The 22,552-nt window shown below is 44.7% G+C and overlaps 1 protein-coding gene across 1 annotated transcript; it reads right to left on the minus strand.

Annotated features, from left to right (window-relative positions):
• Positions 1-1,581: 1,581 nt before the first annotated feature.
• Positions 1,582-21,594, minus strand: ggt5b (gamma-glutamyltransferase 5b). Its single transcript, XM_064307945.1, has 12 exons — positions 21,328-21,594; positions 11,790-11,917; positions 11,548-11,643; positions 9,876-10,071; positions 9,240-9,400; positions 8,447-8,593; positions 7,599-7,729; positions 6,102-6,286; positions 5,480-5,571; positions 4,863-4,975; positions 3,607-3,717; positions 1,582-3,057 (listed from the first exon to the last, which is right to left on the minus strand). The coding sequence occupies exons 1-12, from the start codon at positions 21,501-21,503 to the stop codon at positions 2,905-2,907; spliced, it is 1,689 nt and encodes a 562-aa protein (XP_064164015.1). The 5' UTR covers positions 21,504-21,594; the 3' UTR covers positions 1,582-2,904.
• Positions 21,595-22,552: the final 958 nt, after the last annotated feature.

A 22,552-nucleotide genomic window follows, 5' to 3' on the forward strand; every position in this document is an offset into this window, starting at 1 on the left:
TGATAAGATAACGTACAGTACGATGAGATAAGAAACTTTACTTTTCCCAAAGGAGACAACGGTCTTGGGCAATGTGCTTAAGGTGGTTAAAAACAGCACTGTACAAAGAGCAATGCAGTATCATACAAAAAGGAAAAGAAAACTTTACACCGTACAGGACAGGGCAATACAGACCACAATAACGGCAACCCAAAGCGCTTCTACAGTATGTGCACTTCAGGGTTATGGTGTGCCATGGCAATCTGCTGTTTCAGTTCCTCTCGGCGTGTAGTTCTCTGATAGAGATCGGGATAAAAGATAGTTTGTCTCGATTCCGTCTACACAGTGGGACAACCTTCTTCCTGATGGTAAGAGCTGGTACTCACCATGCAGGATGTGCGATATGACGTGATTTCAACTGCTCATACGTGGCTTGCAGTGAGCGGTACTATCCCTGTGGTTATCACGGACGAATGCACCAGGCTAATATTTTGTTTATATCTCAGAACAGAATACAACCAAAATTGACCCAGAAACAGATTATAGTATAATAATAAAATACAGCAAATGTTAGCATGTAACAATAAGGGCAAACTATCCAACTACAATAATATTTATAATCACCAGTTTGTGATGAAAGGATTGACATTCATGTTCTTGAGTTTGTGAAGATGTGGCTGCAGAGTTTTAGATGCTGAACTAATATCAACTGACAAGATGCGCACAAGACGCAGGGTCCTCCAGACATTTAATGATAAGATGAGCAATACTTGTGATGGCATTGCTTATAGACAGACACGTGGCACAGACAAACTGAAACAGATCTAACTGGGCGTTGAGTTCTTTACACAACTGGGCATTGACTTCTTTACACAACAGAGATAACATACGTCTTTCGAAACATTTAATTGTTATGGAAGTTAATGTAACTGTTCTAAAGTTATTATATTCCTTTGAACATGGCTTCTTAGGAACAGGGAACAACACACTGTTTCCACAGAGCTGGCAAAGTATGACAGTCCACTGAAATTTGAGCGATTGGACACCAAGCTCCTCTGCATGGATTTTTAATAATTGTGCCCACATGTCATCAGAGCCAATGGATTTCTTTGTGCAAGTGTGCTGGAGGAGTTTCTTGACCTTCCACTGGTTAAACTCCAGCCATGCTGCATTGTCCAAGTTAGTGATGGAGTTAAGCACTATTGCCATGTTTGTTTTTATAAATAAGGACATATCCATTTCCTTTTCAGCTGAAAAGCCACTTTCGGTCCCCGATTAAATTAAAAAATAAACAGAAATCAGGAACACCCCCAGCAGCACATGTGGATTCACAGGTGTTGTGCGGGAGAATAATAGCATGTTAGCATGCGTGCTAAGGGCACCACAGTTAGTCAAAGTCAACACTATTTACTATAGCAATAAATGTGCAGATAGAGGAGTCATTTGACTAAATATAATTACCTAATGATCAGTTTCATATGTTGTTCTAATGCCAATAGAGAGGCAAATAATTTTGCTAATTGCAGAATGTACATCAGTTAGAAATAGCACTGAAGTCATGAAGTTATGAATGCAACATTTAGGATGCAAGACCAGGAAACATTTAATTTTTACAATCAGTTTATTAAGAAACTTTAAAAAGCATATTTATGTATTTGATAGAGGTTTTAATGCATTTTCTTTTTCACATAGGCTCTGTGTTGTAATCACTGCGATCATGGATGGTTTAGGAATTTTAAAAATTAGCCCACACCAAATACTAAAGCTCTCTCACTCTCTGATTTTACCATGCCTACAACAGAACCTTTAAATTTCTCAGAATTCCACTCAGGATCATCAGCACAATGGCAGGGAAAACAAACACTGAACATTGGGACTAGTAAGGGACTTGGGATCAGTCGATACGGAACACGCTGCAGTCAATAACTTCCCAAATCTCGTTTTAGCATGCTCAGCTGCGTGCCAAGAACTGACTGCGATGCTACAATCGACCCGATGTTTTGGTGTGACAATACAGAAATTTCACAGTCTACATCACCGATAATCCAGCCGGGTCACTTCACTGACAATACACCACATCAAAATACATTCATTTAGTGTATATCCTTACCCAGAGTGACTGGCTACAAGGTAGCTTAAACCAAAATTTATTTTCACTTCAGTGATTTTTGGAACCGGGCGTGCGATTGTGAAACAGGTGCAAGTCTTGTGTCTGATGAGTGAGACAACAGGGGGAGGTGTTTGGAATTTGGGGGGGGGTCCCGATCTTTGAGTCACAGCAGTCATTTTTGGTGTCATGCTCTTACTGCACCTTGCTGCAGAAGAAGCCCCCCAAACCGCAGGAATTTTGTTTGATCATTTCTTGATTTGTTCATTGGGGTGGTGGGGCCCAATTCCACCTGCAGACTCTTAGCAATGTACAGATAGCATAGCCTGTACATGTTAAAAAATTCAGTCACATGAGCGCAAAAAAAAAGAAGTTATTTCAGCTTGGAAATGGACCTCTTTAGCTAGCTACATTTCAGCAATAAAAAAAACAACCATTTAAAAACAGTAAGCTACATCTCATAATAGCTGCAGAGATCTTGCGAGTAATTAGATAAATGGACATAATTCAAAATGCATTCTGCTGCAGTTTACCGTTGATTGGACACTGTTGGTTTTCTACATCCGTTCTGCTGTGATTGGTCAGGCTGGGCGGCTGTAGTCGGCAGTGCGCGGTGAAGTCCTAATCATGATCACGTGGTCAGGGTTGCCCATAAATGTTCAGCCTCAGGGTTTGAATGGGCCAAGTCCAGACGTACAAAACAGGCCACGTGTCGAACGCACCTTGTGATAAATTCCCAACCAATAGCATTCTTCCTCTACAGCGCCCGGTAAATCGGGCATCCAGCTGGCAGCCAGCACGGTTGCCACGGCGAGTCCTCAGTAGCCCTCTGCCTTTCCCAGCTTCCTGAGGTCCGACATGGCGCTGATGCAGCCGCCCTCCTTCGTCACGGCGTTCACCACGTTGAAGAAGTGCAGCCGCGGCCACGCCCCCTGCACGTGCCCGCGTTCCAGCAGCTGCTCACGCAACCTCTGAAGCCAGGAAAACACCAATCACAGCCACGCCCCAACCCATAGGCCGCGCCCACAGGGCCCACGTGTCCCCGCCCCCAGCCCCTTCACATTCTCACGCTCCCACAGGACTCAAGCTGAGGTCAGCATTACTGACATGCTCTCATTTAGCAAAGCTGTGGAGCCGCGCCTCTCGCCAAATCAGTCAGCCGCATTGGGTAACCATGTGGGCCGAAATCAAGCAGCCCTGCCACCGCTGGTCAGTACTGCGTCTGATGTATGAGGGACACTGTTACACTAAAGTAGGTGTCAGTGATGAGTGCTGGTCAGTACTGCGTCTGATGGACACTGTTACACTAAAGTAGGTGTCAGTGATGAGTGCTGGTCAGTACTGCGTCTGATGGCTGAGGGACACTGTTACACTAAAGTAGGTGTCAGTCATGAGTGCTGGTCAGTACTGCGTCTGATGGACACTGTTACACTAAAGTAGGTGTCAGTGATGAGTGCTGGTCAGTACTGCGTCTGATGGCTGAGGGACACTGTGCTGTTAGACGGGAGCAGGGGCGGTACCTCGTTGAAGCCGGACTCAAAGTTCAGACCGTTGCTGGCGTCCACAAAGAGCAGAGGGGCGCTGACGGCATCATGCAGGCTCTTCCCAAACCACACGTGGTTCATGATGGTCTGGGAACACAGTGAAAGGGGGGGCAGGGTCAGTGTTTCTGAGGCCAGAGGGAAGGAGCGTGTGCGGGTCTATACCCCTGGAACACGACACGCTCAGTGTCAGAATTTCTGCCACGCGGTAGTTCTACATTTCCAACCCTACTGAGTCCAGCACACATCGAATCAAGGGAAAATTCAATGATAATTACGCGTGGCAAAACAAAATGGTTTCCATCACTGAAGGCACAGTTTATGAAAAATACAGCGAAACTTTGGAAAAATGTGTGTTCTAACAAAATTGCTCAAGTCAAGGTTTATGCAAGCCATTTAGAACTCAAGTATACCGAATGATTGCTATGCTGCAATTGTAGTAGTACGGTAAGTACTAGTAGCAGCAGCAGCAGTAAGGCTGCATTCACACCAGATCAGGCAACGCGGCACCTTGCCGCAGGGTTGTGCGGCGATGTGGGCGTGTCACTACATGGCCCATTTGTGTGACGTAATGTTGTGAACTTCAAGTTACACCCACTCCTGTCCGCTAAAAAACAATGGACACAAACGCAAACCGAAGGAAGCTTCTTGCTATCGTTATTTGACTGCCAGCCAGACGCAGACGTCGAAGCTGGGTGCAGGAAATAAACCATGCGAGGACACAACTGGGAGAGTATCATCGTTTGGTCCATGAACTCCATAGTGCTAGGTACAATAAACTAACATGCAAGAACTGCTAAGTAGCTAATCTTTTATACAGCTTAATTCCGACGTTCGGAATTGATATTTAGCTAGTAATTATTGTTTCGGTACTCGTCCCATTACCCGGTACTGTCAAATCACGATGACGATTATAAAATTAAATCTTAGGAAATGAATCGTGTCAGTAATTCATCTGACAGTTGCTCGGTAAACAGCGGACCGCTACATGGTAATTTAAACAACTTAAGTGATTGGCCACTGCAGTGTGACGTCGGGTTGCGTTCTGGCAAAAGTTGATTCTGGTTCAACTTTCTTGCCGCAGGCCGCTGCGTTTCTTTCCGGCACCCCATGCGGTCCCCCACTGCCGCAGCCTAAACGCACTACCCGATTCAAATGAATGGGAAGACTTCCGTTTTTGCCGCACAACCCTGCGGCAAGCTGATCTGGTGTGAATCAGGCCTAAGTGTACTCACCTGGGCCATCGCGGAAGTGATCAGACTGCCTCCAGATGCCCCGATCACCAGGGTTTTCCCCCTGGACTGGGACAGGAGGAGCGATGGGGCCATGGAGGAGGGAGGCTGCTCTCCTGGTGAGGAGCAAACCATCCACATGTCGTCACAACAACATGGTACCATCACCGCATGACCACACAGCAACCTGACGACATGTTACCATTACCCCATGACAACATAGCAACCTGACAACAGGTTATCATTACCGCATGACAACACACTACAATTAATGCATGACCACATAGCAACCTGACAACAGGTTATCATTACCGCATGACAACACACTACAATTAATGCATGACCACATAGCAACCTGACAATAGGTTACCATTACCCTATGACAACATAGCAACCTGACAACAGGTTACCATTACTGCATGACAACATGGTGCCATTACTCAATTAGCACACTTCAAAGGACACCACATCACAATGATATCAGGTCACCATGTCACCTTGTCACAACGACAAACTGACACATGCACAGACACACACTCGAACACAAACACACGCAAACACTTCAGTGGTGATTCAGTCACACAGAGAGAAAGAGAAGATTCGATCTGCCGTCTCCTTACCGGCGGTCATGCGATCCGCAATCCCACAGAAGTCCAACAGCTGGTCGTTGAGGATTACACCAGTTTTGGGAGAGTAGATGGTAGAGCCAAAGCTGTCACAAAAATAGAGTCTGAACATCACACTTACACAAGGGCTATACTAATCTTACACAATAAAGCTGGCAGTATACTCAGTAAGAAGAAAGAACTTCAGGGTTGAGAACCACTGGCGAACATGTTCATGAACACTGTTGTCGGTATACTCGGTGAGAACACCGCACCGTTTAAAGTCACTCCACGCCGCTGGGGCATGAATAATTACGAATAATTACAAGGCAGCCATTAACCAGGTCTGGAATCTCGCCCAGACCTCCGTGTCGCAGCTACGCCATGGATGTATAATGAGAAGGGCTACGCGAGATAACAACACAAAACAAAAAGTTTAAAGTGTTTAAAGTGGCTTTAGTTCATCTAGCTATGCCAAAGAATAAAAAAGGCGAAGGAGATGGTACGTTCACCCTCTAAATCAGAGTAGGACGGAGAATGGAGAGTTTTGTCTGTACATTTGGCAAATGCGGAGTGCACACGTGCACACAGTGATTGACAGCGCGCAGAGTAGGGCAGGAGGAGGGCGGCGCCTCACATGCGATTGATGGAGCTGGTGACGGAGACGGCGGTGCCGTCCTCAGCCAGGACGGACAAGTGCGTGGTGCCTTGCCGGTCAACGGAGGGCGTGAAGTTGTAATACGCAGGGTCGCGGGACGCGTTGCTGCGGATCATCGACCTGATGCGATCGGCAAAGTCATCCTCGATCAGCCTGGGGGCCTCCTGCGGAGAGAAGCAAAGAGGCAACGAACACATCAGGCAGGTAACGCAGCTTAACCGCAGCTGAACTTCAGTCAGGAAACACAGCATAACGGGTTAACTTCAAATCTGACGCAGAAAACACTGGGCATACTTATTATTTTTAGATAAATTACTTTTCATAGCTTGTTTTTTTTTCTTTTGCAGGGAGATATTTTTTTCTTTCAGAAAACCTCCAGAGGCAAAAAGAAGGGGAGTTTGCAAGATAAATATAATCTGGGCCATGGCTAATGACCTATAGCTTTGGGGCCTCGTTTATAAAAATGTTCTTGGACCGAAACTTAAACGTAATGTCAAGATCATTTCCCAAGTTGTGCTTTGATTAATAAAAATAACAGACTGAAAAAAGTTGCTTATGTTGGTTTAAAGTGGCGCATCTGCATCTTATGCACCTGACATATACAGCATAACTCAAAAGAAATTTTAACTCAAGTGAATGTGCTTCACAACTACTCGGTCTTGTGATTGCGGCTAATAACAGAATTTCAAGTCGGTTGATTCACATGAAACTTTGATTTAATCAGTTAAAATGTTTTAACCTCTTTATGTAATTATTTTCAATATAGCACAAAAAGCACCATGTGAATACAGGGCTTTCATTCTTCAAGGCATGAAGAGCTATTTGTGACATAATGTGGCTTAAGATGGTAAATAATCCCTCTAAACATGAAAAAGACCTCATTAAGAAAAATCAAAAGCTTGCTAAAAGTCTGGTATTGCAATTGTGGTTGGGATGAAAACCAGCACACATAGTGGTCATCCAGGCACAAGGTGGGGAAACCACTGGTCTAGTGCTTTTAATGCACTGTCCACATTCAGGAGTACTACCTCAGTAGCACACAGACAATTGACCACACTTTGGGAGACGTCACAATAATAGTAGTTGAAGTGGTAGTGGCAGTCACAGCTAGGAGATGTGAGCCAGTGAAATCCCCATTGAACCCTACACCCAGAGGATACATTCTGTATGGGCAGTGCTACAACTTTTGGAATGTTTTTCTTCCTAAATTCTATGTCAGTGTTCTAGAACTCCATTGCATTCAGTCACCAGTAGTGATTTTTACATCAGCATTAGAATGTTCAGTGAGGAATGTTCTAATCACATATTTGTGATCTTACACCTTTAAGGGTTAAAGCAGCTATCTACTGCATTTCATGCTTGGTTGAGAAAAATTGTTAGATAACTCAGCATTTGGATGGGCTTGAGAGGATGTGGTTTGGTTAGCTGTAGCAGCAGTAGTAGAAAGTAGCAGCTGCAACAGTAGCAGTAACTCACCTTTCCTGAGCTAAAGTTGGGATCCCTGACACTCTTCTTCTGCCCCCTTGCAAACTTGGAGGCTTCGGCAAACCTGTGAAAAGTGAGAACCTGCTGCTCGCCTTCCACTGAGGAGGGTGAGAGATTGAATCCTGCACACAAGAAGAACAAACAGACAAAACCCAGGGAACGTGGTCACTGAACGAGCATCCAGAGGTTTGTTCACACCCCATTTTATCAACTGTATCCTCCTGTCTCCTGTCACATTTTATTGTGGGTTAAGTATTCTTGAAATGCAATTTTTGGCCATAATTCTCTCAGGTAGAATTAGATTTTGCTCGTACTGCTTTCCGATTCCCCAAAAGGTTTCCAAGCCATAAAAATGGTTAATTTCTAAAATGGCAAGGGCTTCTTTAGGCATTATTAAGAAGGGTTGTGTGGTTCATGAACTTTACGCAGAGATCAGTCAAATACTAATCAGCTTGCTTGTCACGACATGAAAGTGCTTGACTGCCCCAAGTACTTGGTCACTGGCCAATGACCGATGATTTAAGAATGCATGAGCCATGTAGCCGCATGCCTGGCAGGAGGGTGGGGGGAGGAACATCCTCTGCTAACGACGCCCATATTTGGAACAAATTGCTCGGGACAAGGGACCCTTTGCCTCAGACATGGCTGCAAACTCATGTTTCACCTGGAGCAGAAACTCTACCCGTCTGGCTCTGACAAATGTTCCTGTCGATGCTTTTCAAATGCACCCCCCTAAGTGTAAGACACTCTTCAGATGATCTAATCCCACTGTTATGAGCACTATAAATTACAGTCAAGAATACTCTGAACCTCCCTCTGTAGGAGCCAGACACTCGCACCTTTCATAATGTTGAGGACGAGGCCGAGAATGGCGCCCCCGGCTGGGGGAGGAGGGATGTACAGTTTGTATTCTCCCAGAGGAACTGTCCAGGGTTCGGTCACCCTTGCCTGGTAAGATGCCAGATCCTCCAACGATAATGTCCCTCCTGGAACAGTGAATGAAAAGCACAGCAAACATCATACATTTCATTTTTTCAATTTTGTAGGACAGTTCACAAAAGACTGCCTCGCATCAGACCTCCCCTAAAGGAAAACAGACTGTTTGCCATGCTGTCAGGGAGTCAGCAGGGTGTGATAAAGAGCCAGCGCTCAGTTGCAAAACATCCTACTGGATCAGCATTACGTGAGGCTCTCCTTAATACAATGTGATCATATTTTGTATTGTTGGGAAGCCGATGTCATGGGGAACAAGTTGGTGACTAAAGATCTTGATGCCCATGGACCAGCGCCCAGCCAGGTCCAGGTACAAAGGACAACCCTTGTGATATGCTTACAGAGATAGTGAACAGTGTGCATGTGCTTAATAATTTATACCGTTTCACTTTTGCCATTTTGACCCAGTTAAATGCTTGCTAACAGTAACCTGCTGTCACCAACTAAACTGACACTGAGTGTAACATTAGCTAGTGAAGGAGTGTGCCGCTGAAATGAGGCACCAAAATCCGTGTTGCGATTCGGTCCGGTAGGTACCGGTCATACGGGAACTGGTGCCAGAGTGGTACCAGAGTTCGGTACAGAACCCTATAAACACAGGGAAGAAAATGGGCGGACGTGGATCTGGCCCAGTCCTACCTGCGTCTTGCACATCTTTGACCAGGTCTTGAGAAATCTTGCCTGTGTAGAAAGCATCAGCACCATTCTTGGCGATGATTGCCATGGTTTCTGCCAGCTGTGGGTACCTCAGTGTCTCGCCCATTTGCAGAACTGTCTTATTCTTGTTGCAGAATATCTCGCTGTTGGAACATCTCACTGTTAGAACATATTTGTGAGATTGTATCAACGTAAGAACACAATACTGTGAGAAGGGGCCCTTGTTAGAGCCAACCACTGAAACTGGCAGTAAGCTCTTGACTGTTACCAGAAGTCCTAAACTTGCATTATCAGGTTACCAAAAAGCATGCAACCTTTTAACACCAATTCTTAAATAAAGATGTTGCTCCATTGGCAACAGATTAGATTGCATCTAATTTGGTGATTGTGTGCTTTGCTCTTCATACGGAATTATCTTTAGCTCTAAGCTAAAACAAAACCCGCTCTCTTCTCCCAGTGTGAGAACCTTTCCAGATTTCAAAACTTCCAGAACTCTAACACAGTGCAGAGATGATAAATGCCCTGCTGTGGTCTTCAATGCAGTGCAGAGATGGTAAATGCCCTGCTGTGATTTATAGGGGAATGAAATCACGTTTGTGAGTGTGAGAGGTGCAGTACCACAGAGGGGAGGCCTCCACGAGCTTCTTTATCATTGGAATGTGGAGGTACCGCGCCAGGACCGGGGGCAGGGGGAAGCCGTCCCGCGCCAGCTTGATGGCCGGCTGGAACAGCTCCGCCCACGGCAGTTTGCCGTAGAGGCGGTGAGCTTGCTCGTATCCCCGGATCTCCCCGGGGATGCCGATCCACTTGCTGCCTGCAGGAGGCGACAGAGAGAGAGAGAGCGATGCTTCAGTGAGTGCGGCTTCATCGTCAACAGAGGGCAGAGCTACCCATGACACTCTGACAGACTTAGCCAATCGCTACCTTGTAAGGAGGAAATTTGGTTTATTTGCTTAAGGACTTGCAAGGAATTTGACTGGAGGACCTTCTTTTGTGTGTGTGTGTGTGTGTGTGTGTGTGTGTGTGTGTGTGTGCCAGGTCTTTCTTACCCAGCATTCACCCTCCTGTGATGTACACAGATATCTGTGTGTCCCCAAAGAGGTATAGAGAGTGACTGAGGACAGCCTACTTCATCCGAGGATTTCAATGAGAGACAGCAAATGGTCCTGGACACCCCAGCACTGGTGCTACCCTTTTATTGCCCGAATTAAAAATGCAACATGCGCAATGCGGTCAAAGTGAAGGGATCGCGGTAAACCAACCGAAGCTGCTACTACGCCAGACAGCGGCCGGTTATCAGCTCGATCGACTCCCGACTCACTGATTCAACCGACTCGAATCAAAGATCAAAGCAAGAAATCGTAGCATTTCAGTGCTGCCAAGTACTGCTTTAACCATTGTCACGGATCAAAGATCAGTTTGTTTCAGTTGTACAAACCAGTTGCATTAGTCCATTGTAAATTCCTTTTTTTCTTTTGTTCCCCTTGAAACATACCTCAAATTCTGAGTCAAAAAGTCATCGTCAAGGAAACCTTCAGTCAATCAGCAGCCTAGTAATAGTCGTAAAGCAATCTGTGCTTGTTTTCTGCATGAGTGTGTGCAGGTTCTGGAGCCTTCTGTCTCATTCTACCGAGTAATGCAAAAAATGTTGGCTACGTAAACATTTACAAAAATTGTTTTCATGTTAATATTATGTGTAGCCAGACACTTGCATAATCCAAACAGTCCAAGGTCAATATTACTCAAAAGGACGTCACAGTTGAAACAATAACTGCATTTTAATAAAGCAAGCTTTCTTTCTTTTTTAAACAATATGGCAAATGTACTGGTGGGAAAATGCCATATTGGACTCATTTGTGTAAGTATCTGCGATAAACAAACAGGCACATAGAGAATTGTTATGTTATTTTATTTTTTTTGCGAGAGCCATTTTTGAAAAAGGCTGCGGCCGTGAGCAAATTTTGATACTCCACTGATGAAAAAAAAGTTTTTCAAGCATCCTGACTATAATAGTTGTAATAATGAATATGTAAGTACACAGTATATGGCATGGTATGGGTGCATACATCATTATCTGTAAAGGGATAATCCACAGCGATTTCACATTGCTCGAAGATGTAAACGCCACGTTGACGGACCAATCCAATCATATTCAAGTGCCCACATTTCTGGCCACCCACTATTATATTTGGTCATATCATTTGAAAAGCAGCCACTCCACTGTTTGAGAGTTATATTTTTGCGATGGAGAGAAGGTGCCAGATAAATGCGCCGCGTAGTGTTGCCGTACCTGTGATTGATGTGAAATCTTTCGGACAGGACCTCAGCAGGTCAGGTGTGAAGACCTTCGGGACGGTCTCTCTGGAGTTGATGACTTTCACTTTGCCTGCGAGTTCAGAAATATGGCTTATTACTCAAATCAGTTTTTGCCAGACCTGTTCACATATTTTGTGGGTCCCATGGGGGATACATGGGGTTCCTCCATCAACCCGCCGGTACCGGGGGGGGGAGGGGGTTTGTGTGTGGCCTTACCGTTCTTATCCAGGATGGTAAATATAGCGCCCCCTCCCAGCCCCATACTCTGGGGGTGCACCAGAGTGGTGCACAGCAGTGCTGCAATGGCGCCATCTACTGCTGACCCACCGCGCTGCAACATGTCTCTGTGAACACAGGAGCAAATGCACCCATGTGACACACTGTCAAAGCCCTACACACACACACACACACGCACGCACGCACGCACGCGCGCGCGTACACACGCTTAGACACACATTCTCACACACACACACACGCACACTCACACATACCCACAGGCGTACACAAGTGCGCACACACTCACACACACACAAGTGCGCACACACACACACACACACACACGTACACAAGCGCGCACGCGCGCACACACACACACACACAGTAGCAGTGCTTAGTGGCCAGTAGTCGTGGTTACACCGCAGTCATGTGCCTCTCTGCTGAAGCCTTGTGCATTGATACAGCGCAATCACCCCATTGGGCAGTAACCTCCAAAGGCCACAGACTGGTGAGAGATGTGTGCAGAATGTCAAATGGGCAGATAACACAGACAGATAAAACCGTGCTCGCTGGGGCAGAGTTCCTTGTACCGCAGGGGTCACCAAGAAGGTCACAAATCCTTTATTTTGTCCCATCAGCTTCCCAGAAGGACTTATCTGTGCCTGATTCACAGCCCCCTGGGGTTTCACAGTGAATGAATCAATCTGAATTCTTGTTGGGTAAACAAAGCATTAATTTATTTCTTTCTTTCTTTATTTTTTAAATGAACTGAAGCTCTGGCTTCAGAACGAGCTCTGTATGAAACCTGCAGGTTCTGCGGTCTTCGCCTGTTGAGTTGACCACAGTGATCTTTGTTTTGCAATGATAGATAATATGTTATTCTTGGAAAACCTCCATGTTCCTGAATGAAATGCTACTAAACATGTATTACTTCATTCAGAATGCTGCGGCTCGTCTGGTCTTCAACCTCCCCAGACACTCCCACGTAACTCCCCTGCTCACTACCCTCCACTAGCTGCCTGTTATAGCTCGCATCAAATTCAAAACATTGGTCCTAGCATACTAGGCAGTCAAGGGATCAGCCCCAGCATACCTCCACAAGATATTCAAACCCTACATGCCAGCCAGATCCCTCCGTTCTGCTACCTCAGGACGCCTAGCTCCTCCCCCTCTTCGCACCTGCACTTCCAGAACACATCTCCTGTCTGTTCTGGCCCCACGATGGTGGAATGACCTCCCTGTGGAGGTCAGAACAGCTGAGACACTGACCCATTTCAAATGACGACTGAAGACTCACCTCTTCAGGCTGCACCTCTCCCCATCCCTCCCTTCCCCCCTGTAAATGACTAAACTTAGGGTTGTAACTAGGCAGCTGTTTATAGGTGACATAGTTGATGCACCTGTCTTAACGACTACTTGTATTTTTTTTTTTTTTTTCTCCATAGATTGCGTTGTTGCCGTTCTCGTTGTTAGTGTTAATCAGTTTAACCATCAGGGTCCAAGTTGAACTATGCGGTTGTTCCCTGCACTTGGACCGGTACTTTTGAAATGTGTATTTAGATTTTGCCACATCAACACATGGCCACACATCCTGCGGCGACCTTCTCCCACACTGCAAGCTGCCACAGTTTGTTCCTAAAATCTGTTTTCAAAAAGAGCTGGGATTGTTCACTCTAGCAGTCATGATGTGTCCTGAGGTAACAATAATTTTTGTGACATCATTTGAAAACAACATCATTTGAACTACTTTTTTTGGGGGATGAGTGGGGTAACAAATTATTTATTTTCTATGGGGAGATGCATGACACATTTCCCCTTTAGGCTGTAGCTGAACTGCTTTCGGTCTGAATTAATTGTTAGGTTGGTCAACTACGCTTTCAGAGTAGTTTTGCCAACACTGCAGCAGAGTGTGTATCGTATTGCCACACAGCCAAGATTTTCCAGTATGAGACAGACCGGTCTCACCATTCTGTCTGTTGCTTTCCCCTATACTTGTATTACATGGGGGAATTCAACTGTGTTTTTCTGTAAAAGGAAATGCCAAGACATATTCTTCCTATTATCATATAACACCTATAAGTAACCGGAGATGGGGGTGGATTTTAGGCTGGGGGGAGGGGGTGATCTGAGGAGCCTAGATCTGACTCCAGCAGTTCAGATTAGCCTGGGGGGGGGGGGGGAGGACTTCTTTCAGTGGGATGAGGGCATCACAACCCACACCACGAGGCTGTCAAAAGGCAGAAGACCGCGGCAGCTTAAAAATCTGAAATCCAGAGTTTCAATGGATTTTGTCCATCGAAAAAAGAAACTTCACATTCAGTGAAAAGTAGAAGCAATAAATCTGACACAATGTGAAAATACTTACTGTCCCTCCCTCCATTGTCACTGAGGTGTTACATTCTTTTCGGTCTGTAAAGATAGCATTTGGGGTTTTGTTTTACAGAAGGTGTACCCATTGGCTACTTTTAAAATGAGCTATTATTAGTTCTTGTCTTAAACCTTTACAATGACCAGCAGAGGCTGGACTCCCCCACCAAGGATTCATCTAGGGTTAGTCCTTAGATTTCCTCCCTTTGAGACAAGTTTTTCTTGGCACAGTTTGAGTTTTTCTTCTGACTCCCACTTCCCACTTGCTGTTTTTTTTGGTGGTGGGGGGGTTCAAGGCAGTTTCAGTTTCCTGTCAAGTACCTTTGTGACATTGTTTCTGAATAAAGTGCTGTACACTGAATATATACATGGAGTCCCCTGCTGTAACTAGAAATTTAGGGGCGTGGTCCTGAATGCGGTTATACTGCAATCAAAACTATAGGATGGAGGCACTGAAAACTGTTAAACTGCAGTTATGACCCTAGTCCAGTGGTAATGAATGCAGTTACATGGTAATTATAACTGTATGCCAATGGTACTGACGACTGCTATACTGTAGTTCCAACTGTAGCCCACTGGCAATGGTTATCGTTATAACTCCAGTCCAGTGGCATTGAATGCTGTCATACTGTTATACTGTTACTAGGCCAGTGGCACTGAATGCTGTTATACTGTTACTAGGCCAGTGGCACTGAATGCTGTTATACTGTTACTAGGCCAGTGGCACTGAATGCTGTCATACTGTTACTAGGCCAGTGGTAATGAATGCTGTCATACTGTTACTAGGCCAGTGGTAATGAATGCTGTCATACTGGTTTACTAGCCAGTGGTAATGAATGCTGTCATGACTGTTACTAGGCCAGTGGCACTGAATGCTGTCATACTGTTACTAGCCAGTGGTAATGAGCTGTCATACTGTTACTAGGCCAGTGGTTAATGATGCTGTCATACTGTTACTAGGCCAGTGGTAATGAATGCTGTCATACTGTTACTAGGCCAGTGGCACTGAATGCTGTCATACTGTTACTAGGCCAGTGGTAATGAATGCTGTCATACTGTTACTAGGCCAGTGGTAATGAATGCTGTCATACTGTTACTAGGCCAGTGGTAATGAATGCTGTCATACTGTTACTAGGCCAGTGGTAATGAATGCTGTCATACTGTTACTAGGCCAGTGGTACTGAATGCTGTCATACTGTTACTAGGCCAGTGGTAATGAATGCTGTCATACTGTTACTAGGCCAGTGGTACTGAATGCTGTCATACTGTTACTAGGCCAGTGGTAATGAATGCTGTCATACTGTTACTAGGCCAGTGGTAATGAATGCTGTCATACTGTTACTAGGCCAGTGGCACTGAATGCTGTTCATTACCACTGGCTTTTCTGCCTTTCACACGTCAACCACTTAGTCATTCTTTATATAGCACATTTCACACACAGGCCTGCAATGCATAGTGTTTCACAATTAAACTTTTAAAAAGTAATTAAAATTAAAGCCGCAAGCGGCGTTGGGAGGGGTCCAAGCATTGGCACAATTGCGCCCCCTATGGAGCGATTTTTAACCCTCCTATTATGTTCAAATGTTATGTTCTATTGCTGTCCCCAGCAATATAACCCTGCAGAAAATAATTCATTGATGGTGTTATGAAGAGTTCAAATGCAGACTTTATGTCTTGTACATGACTGCTAGCATATCTGGTGGGGCCTGGAACCATTTTGATGACATCAGCAGCACTAAATATACCCTGTCTTTCAACTGGGGATCCGGACCACAGTAGTTCTCCATTCTTGGAAGTGAACATGTCAGTTTGTGGTGGTTGAGAGATGATAGGGGGGTTTCTTGGTGGTTGAGAGATGACAGGAAGGTTTCTTGGTGGTTGAGAGATGACAAAAATATCATATCAAAAGATATATCGTATCATTAAAAAATATAAAAAGCACACTATAACGCATATACACAATATCAATCCAAAGAGTTGTGAGATGCACATGAGATTTTATTAATCACCCCTGCAAACAACTCCTAGCCATCTTCCATCCTCATGATCATATACCTTCACCCAACATATCTACTGCATTGCCATGGATGTCCCCTAGCCGCTAGGCTTAAAGGCCTTTACTATGTCGTAACACTAAAGGCTGTTTTATACTTCTGCATAGTACACGTAAAAATGGGTCTGACTAACACTCTGACTAACAGGTTATAACAGTTGATTCACAAAACCGATAGGCAACGTTAAATATGCGACTAAAAGCGCTTTTGTCAGGTGAATGTCTTCGTTGCAACAAGTTACATCTAGCTGAGTATTTTTGTGGTCACTGGTGCAGTATTTAGTAGGTTTGGAAATATGACTGAAGGTGTTGTCTTTTGAACTATAACAGTCAGTAACAAAATCTAATTACGTGGCCTGGGCAACCTGTGCAATATGCCGCACATGTAAAATGATCTGGCCCTTCGCGAGTGCCGCACACAATGGAAACTATGCAGACTACGCAAAAGTATAAAACAGCATTCAGATGGTCCGGTGTGTATGTAGAGCAGCAGCGCTTCCACGCCACAACTAAAATAGGCGTCAGACACATATTCCAATCCATTGCTCAGCTTAGCAGAGAATGCACATTTCAGAGTGCCTCAGAGACAGATAGAATAATAACACATAAATACACATTTCAAATGATAAATACGACATTGAGAAAAAACGAAACAAGACGAAATATCAACTCGCGACCTGCGTGCTGCGCGTAGCCTACCGTATTATTTATTTAGACATTGGCAGATAAGCAAAATTTTCCCAATAGCAAAGTTGTAGAGCACGTTCAGATGCATAGGTCGATGAAGTTTTGTGTTGATCTGACTTAGGGAGTTATGGCCAGCTTCGCTGCTTGGACCCCTAATAATAATCCTAACAGATACAATAGGGTTCCACCAGCTTCGCTGCTTGTACCCCTAATTAATAAAATAAAAAATACTGTGTAATAGCAAGAAATATACAGTGAGAACAGAAGACAATACATAAAATAAGACTAGTTAACCAATTAAATCTTCCTTAGTGAAGGCCAAAAAGTGTTTTCATTTACCAGCGCCAACGGTATCGACTGCCCTCAGATCTTCTCATAGGCTGTTTGAGAAGCTGGGACCATAATGACTAACAAACTGCTTTTTCATTGGTTGCATTTCACCCAATTCAATACACCCAACCGACTAGTACCAGACTATCTTCCTTCTGACCGACACCCTATGCACCCAATCAGGAAAATTGAATTTATTTGATTTATTTTTTATTATCTCTCTGGTACCTTCTCCGCTCGTCCACTGGCAGTCACAGTGAGCCAGTTCAGCTGTGTGAGCCAACAGTGGCCCCATGTTCTCAGGCAGTGCCATGCGCATGCTTCTCTACCGCTTACACAGCACTGCAGGCTAGGCCACCGCTGCCAGCTAGCACACATCACGCACCTGCATATCGCCAACCAGGGTATGTGGTGGCATCGTAGCCACCAGAGAAGGAAACTGCCCGTAAGGAAACAAAATGAACAGAGCACAACTCCGTGCGCCAAGTTACCATGGACAGGACCCATTTTTTTTTTTTGTTTGTTTTGTTGCTGTTGAAGGAAGCTGACGCTATGCCAACCATGATCATTTCTCAATCTGGAGCTTAGATTTCAGCCCAAGGCAGCTCATTTGAAAGCAGGCTATTGGGAACGAAACAAATGGGGGCAGCAAAGAAGACAGGCCTGCGGGAACCTGCTTTTAAGGTATCGTTGGGTTTACTGGAATGGAGGTTTGCCATGTTCCAGTCCACTAAAAAACAGTCCTTAAAAAAAAACACCTTCTGGAAACAAAACCTAGATCAAAAAGTATTAACCGCGTGCGGTGAAGTAATGCGCTCGCTCACAGAGCTTTCCAACTGGCCAGGCTACCCATACATGGACGGGTGCCAGCTCCTTTATGAACGAAAGTCTCCGCCCCCTTCCCGCCCCCCTCTGGGATCCGACTCTGATCATCACCACACCTGAAGGACACTGTTTCTGCTCTGGTTAATACCCGAAGACAGGCAAACAAAAAATAGTGAAGGAAACCTGGACCCAGTTTCACGAAGCAGGATTACTGAACTAGCTGGATAACTGCCCCCAAATCAGGAACATGGACTGAAGTTAAAAAAAAAAAAAAAAAAAGAGCTGTTCCGGGTTTTACTCATCACAGTCATCCAGCTAACTCAGTAACCCCTGCTTTGTGATACACCCCCCTGGAGCGCAGGGTGAGTACTGCATCAGGGCATGCGCAAGGGGCAGGAAATGTTTATGAGCGTCTGCAGGGGGGGTAATAGGGCAGTCAACCGTGCTTCAGTGGAAATGGGAAGCCTGTGAAATGGCATGTTTTCTGCCACGCGACTGCATTCACTTTTAAATACTACAGTCAGCTCATAATTCTGAGTCGATGCTGAGACAGAAAAACTTGTGGCAGCCCACTGGCTTATTCCATAAACCATCTTTGGCAAAGGCCAAAGGGGTCAAACCCAAACTAGCTCAGGCTGAACAATCAAACGCATGGTTAAGAGACAAGGCGTTTGTGAGGAAAAGCACCATTGTTTGATACCAACCCCTCATATTCTCTGCGCTCAATGTGACCCAGCCCTACTTCTTAAGGAAAACGATGAGCCCTTCTTTAATTTCAACTAATTTACTGTTCATTTTGCTACCGCACCTGTGCCTCTAGCAATACATTTCTCTAAAATGTACATTAGCAACAAGTAACTGTCAAGAACTAGAACAGAGGTAGGGATGTCGGACATTCTGCCCGCAATGTAATCACAACAGACATTTCACACACAAACATTCTGGTACACAAACACTTTGACAGGTAACAGCTCATACAAGAAAACGTACAGAATCGGAGTAGACACAGCTATTAAATTGTTGCAAAAGTAAACTGACTGTTCTGCAATGTTACTTTGTTACTTTAGAAGTCAGAAATTGTTATGCTAATTTGACTCTGTAATATTACATTTGTATATTTAGGCGTCCTAATAACATTAGAGTCCAGCATCATGTGGGACTTTGAATTCTACTGCCATTTCCGAAGCAAAATGGCACATAAAAAGTGGCACTCATCCTCTTATTCACAATAACCCCGGAAGGGATTTTGTATTGATGAAATGAACTGTTATTCAAATTGTAGCCAAACCCTGTCTTCACATCATCCTGATTGTTTAATTCTGATTTGTCCAAGTTAGGCTGGGAAAGAGGCGCTATAAAATGTTTTCTGATGTGGCTTAACAGATAAACCTTGATTGAACAATGATATTTTTATGTTTTTCTTTGGCAACTTCTTGTCTGCAGTGTGGTACAAAACATTTTTGTTTCATGAATGGGTGTGCAAGGTAAAATTTTGATTGTCCATGGATTTTGATCATTGCCTGCATTCTGGGAGTCGTAAAGCTCAGAAGGCTGTAAATTCACGTACTGTAGACGCAAATCCGTATTCGCACAAACATCCACATTATAGGTTTATGGAGTCAGATTTGGAACTTTGGTTTTCCTCCTTGCAAACATATCTAAATAAACTTGTTTTCCTCCCTGTGACCATGGCTAAATCCTTACAGTTTGGTGACTGCAGCATGACCACCCTGGCGGGACGTCTGGTCTTAATCTCTTGGTCCCTGTCACTAACCTAAAATCTTTACAGGTGTTTTTCCCACAGCTCACAGGCAGGACTGCTGCCATGGGCTATGCATGGCAAATTGTAGTCACTCACTCATGGACTATTTTTGAGGGACGTTTTGTGGGACGCATGCGCAGGTGATGCGCAGGTGGTACGGCACGACAAAACTAGAAGGAACAACATTTTTACACGCATGTTTTTGTCAAGATCTTGTCTACCTGTGTGATAACCTATAAAGCATTGCCTCCAACAATAGTGATTACATGCCGAGGGAAGCGACTCATTTTTAACATCGTACTAAAGCAAACAACTGTTATATTCTGTCATGTTAGCGTTTCATACGCTGTTATTTGATTATACTGAAGCATTTAGGACACTGCATGCTAAATAAACAGACAATGTTTTCTGATAGATCGCCAAAATAAGTTTGACCTCCCTAATAGAGGCCTTTTTTGAACTTGCTTAAATATGATAACAGTTATGGGGAACCAAACCAGCATGCTGCGTGTCAGGATGACGGGCGTTGAAAAACTCTTCTCCGTTCTGCTATCTATTGTATTTCCAATCAGGCCCGCAGGGTAAAATAATCCATAACTACCTGTGGCTCACTGCCCCGCTGCCCTCTCATTCTAGGTGCCACCAGAACGCGCGACTTGCTAGCACACCGTAGCCAGGAGGAGGAAATAGAAGGCAATGAGGGGCTGCATAAATACTTAAGGACAGAACCCAGGTTAATAATCCTACCATTTTTGCCGCTTTCAACATGGACGCACACATTCTACGGACGTAATTAGCACAATTAAGCAAACTGCTAAAGACTATGCATGCATCCGCCTTTGTAGAGGTATCTTTATATATATGATGACATGGTTAAAGATGTGCGCTTTTTCCGTGCATTCCGTAGTTTATATACTGGTGTGGAGCGTCTCGACAAGTGTAACGTAAAACACAATCCGTGGCATTGAAATCGCCTGCTAATCGTTTCCAACATGGAAACATCCAACAGTATGTGATTACAGTTTTTTTTTTTTTTTTTTTTTTTTAAACTCGACGGACAAATGCCGATTCGTTTTTGTAAAATTAATTAAAGAAGAGCTCCAACTAACACCAGAGCAAACACAACTTCGGCAGCAAATTAAGCGCCCAGTAAAACATGCGTTAATCTCTTAAACTCCTTACAGTTCGCGATTATAACAAGCGCGATGTCCACAAGGTGTTCACATTGATTACACACTTAAACAAGTGCTGCCTCCGACTGTCCTGCAGAAAATCTAAACAGACTGTGATTTAAGAACGTAGTCTACAAAATGTGTTGCCTTGATCATACATTTTTACAACTTGCTATAACTTATCATAAACCAAAGCTTTTACGAAAAATGATCTGCAGCCTACCAATAAAAGTTTAAAAAACAGGTTAGCTGTATTCAAGTTAATGCCAACGCGCAGCGTTCGCACACCATGCACAGCTGAAGCGCTGGGCAGTGAACGTGGTGCCTACTAAAGTTTATTACCTGCCGACTTCCGAGCACATCTGTGAGTCTGCGGCGACCGCCGCATGTTTGAAGTCCCCGTCTGAACATCGGAGCTTGGAAAATAAGACAACGCACAATATGACTACCGCAATTACGCACAGCAAAGCGAGACACAAGCAGCAACAGCGGCGCGATTGATGCTTGGTCCGGGCCATGCTTCCTGGAACAGTTCTAGCGTGTGTTAAGACTAAGTCTTAGTGAGAGTGGAGTTTTTCAATCCTGAGCAGTTCAACTGCGGGGGGTATACTCCACCCCTTTCTTCAAGACATGGTGCTTGCGTCATAAACTTTTGGGTTTCTTATCAGTGGTTTCACACTTGTGTAGAGATGACGTACTTACCCATAACTTTGTGTTTTGGAAATGTAACTTATTAGGAAAATAAAAAAGAAAGTCCACATCTGAATAACTGAAACAAAATTAAAGTTTTGGAGTGGCATCGTCAAAGTCCTGACTTAAACCCAAACAGAGATGCTGTGGCAGGATCTGAAATTAGAGGTTTATGTTAGAAAATCTACAATTTGTTTGATTTAAAGCAGTTCTGCAAAGAGGACTGAGCTAAAATTTTTCCACACGTGAAAAACTGATATCAAATTATAGCAGTTATTGCTGCTAAAGCTGGTACTACCAGTTATTTAGTTTAATCAATCAATCAATCAATCAATCAATCAAATTTTAATTGTATAGTGTATTTTACAGCAGTTGTCACAATACGCTTTACAGACAACCCTGCCCGGAACCCCCACAGGAGCAAGCCTAAGGCAACAGTGGCAAGGAACAACTCCCTGTGGCAGATGGGAAGAAACCTCGGAAGGAACCAGGCTCAAGGAGGAAACCCATCCTCCTCTGGTCAGCTCAAGATATATAATGTGGCTCCGATGATGGGCGGGGCTGGGTGGCAGTGGTGGGGAGCAGCAGGTGGTGACGGATGTGGGCAGGGTGTAGGCAATGACGAAAGAGGGGCTGGACCGCAGTGGTGGGGGAGACCAGACGACTCTCGAAGCACTCTCGAAGATTGGGGCAAGAGCCCCGCCGGCAGCGTGGGGAAGAGGGTAGAAATGGCAGTTAGGGAATTTGTGATAGAACAGACAGTGGGTAAAGTGGCAGCAGTATGAATTGGAGGGACCCCGCCAGGAGTAATATATGGCTGCATAGCTACTAGGACAGGGATGGAGAGCCTGTGCAGTCATGAGGGGGGGACAACCCT

This window comes from Anguilla rostrata, chromosome 14 (genome assembly GCF_018555375.3).
Source record: "Anguilla rostrata isolate EN2019 chromosome 14, ASM1855537v3, whole genome shotgun sequence".
Lineage (NCBI taxonomy): Eukaryota > Metazoa > Chordata > Actinopteri > Anguilliformes > Anguillidae > Anguilla > Anguilla rostrata.